Raw genomic sequence first — 460 nt, forward strand, 5'->3', positions numbered from 1 at the left:
CTCCTTCCCCCAGTCAGAGAGCTAAAGGATGGGGCAACAACACCACCAGCTACACCAATTGGATTAAAACAAAAAGAAAAAGGACCTATACGAGAAGAACTATTTCCTTTTTTTAAAGTGGATTTATTCATCACGGGGGTATCAGTTGGGTGAGGAGGAGGGTCCCACACTTTAGTAAGGGTGAGGGGTCTCTCTCCCACATGTCAGCGACAACATGCCGTTCGCCAAACGCATCGTGGAGCCCCAGTGGCTGTGCCGACGCACGGTCATCCCCCCAGATAGTGACTCCTCCGCCGGGGACGGGGTAGTAGGGGGGTCCGGCGGGGATCAGGCTCAGGAGGACCTTGTGGGCATCAGCAACCTGGCTCTGTCGCGGACCTTGCGCCAGCTCTCGGACCTGGCCCGCCACGCCTGCTCCATCTTCCAGGAGCTGGAGGGCGAGGTGGTGGCGACCAGCCGC

General features: G+C 58.3%; 1 protein-coding gene across 1 annotated transcript in view; it reads left to right on the forward strand.

Annotated features, from left to right (window-relative positions):
• Nucleotides 1–460, forward strand: part of nhsa (Nance-Horan syndrome a (congenital cataracts and dental anomalies)) — a 116,570-nt gene continuing 116,110 nt past the window's right edge. The window contains 1 exon segment of the mRNA XM_080429703.1: nt 1–460. This exon segment is cut by the window's right edge and continues 79 nt beyond it. Within this exon segment, the coding sequence (XP_080285829.1) occupies nt 215–460 (246 nt within the window). The 5' untranslated portion in view covers nt 1–214.

This window comes from Gymnoscopelus braueri (assembly GCF_963280865.1).
Source record: "Gymnoscopelus braueri genome assembly, chromosome: 6".
Lineage (NCBI taxonomy): Eukaryota > Metazoa > Chordata > Actinopteri > Myctophiformes > Myctophidae > Gymnoscopelus > Gymnoscopelus braueri.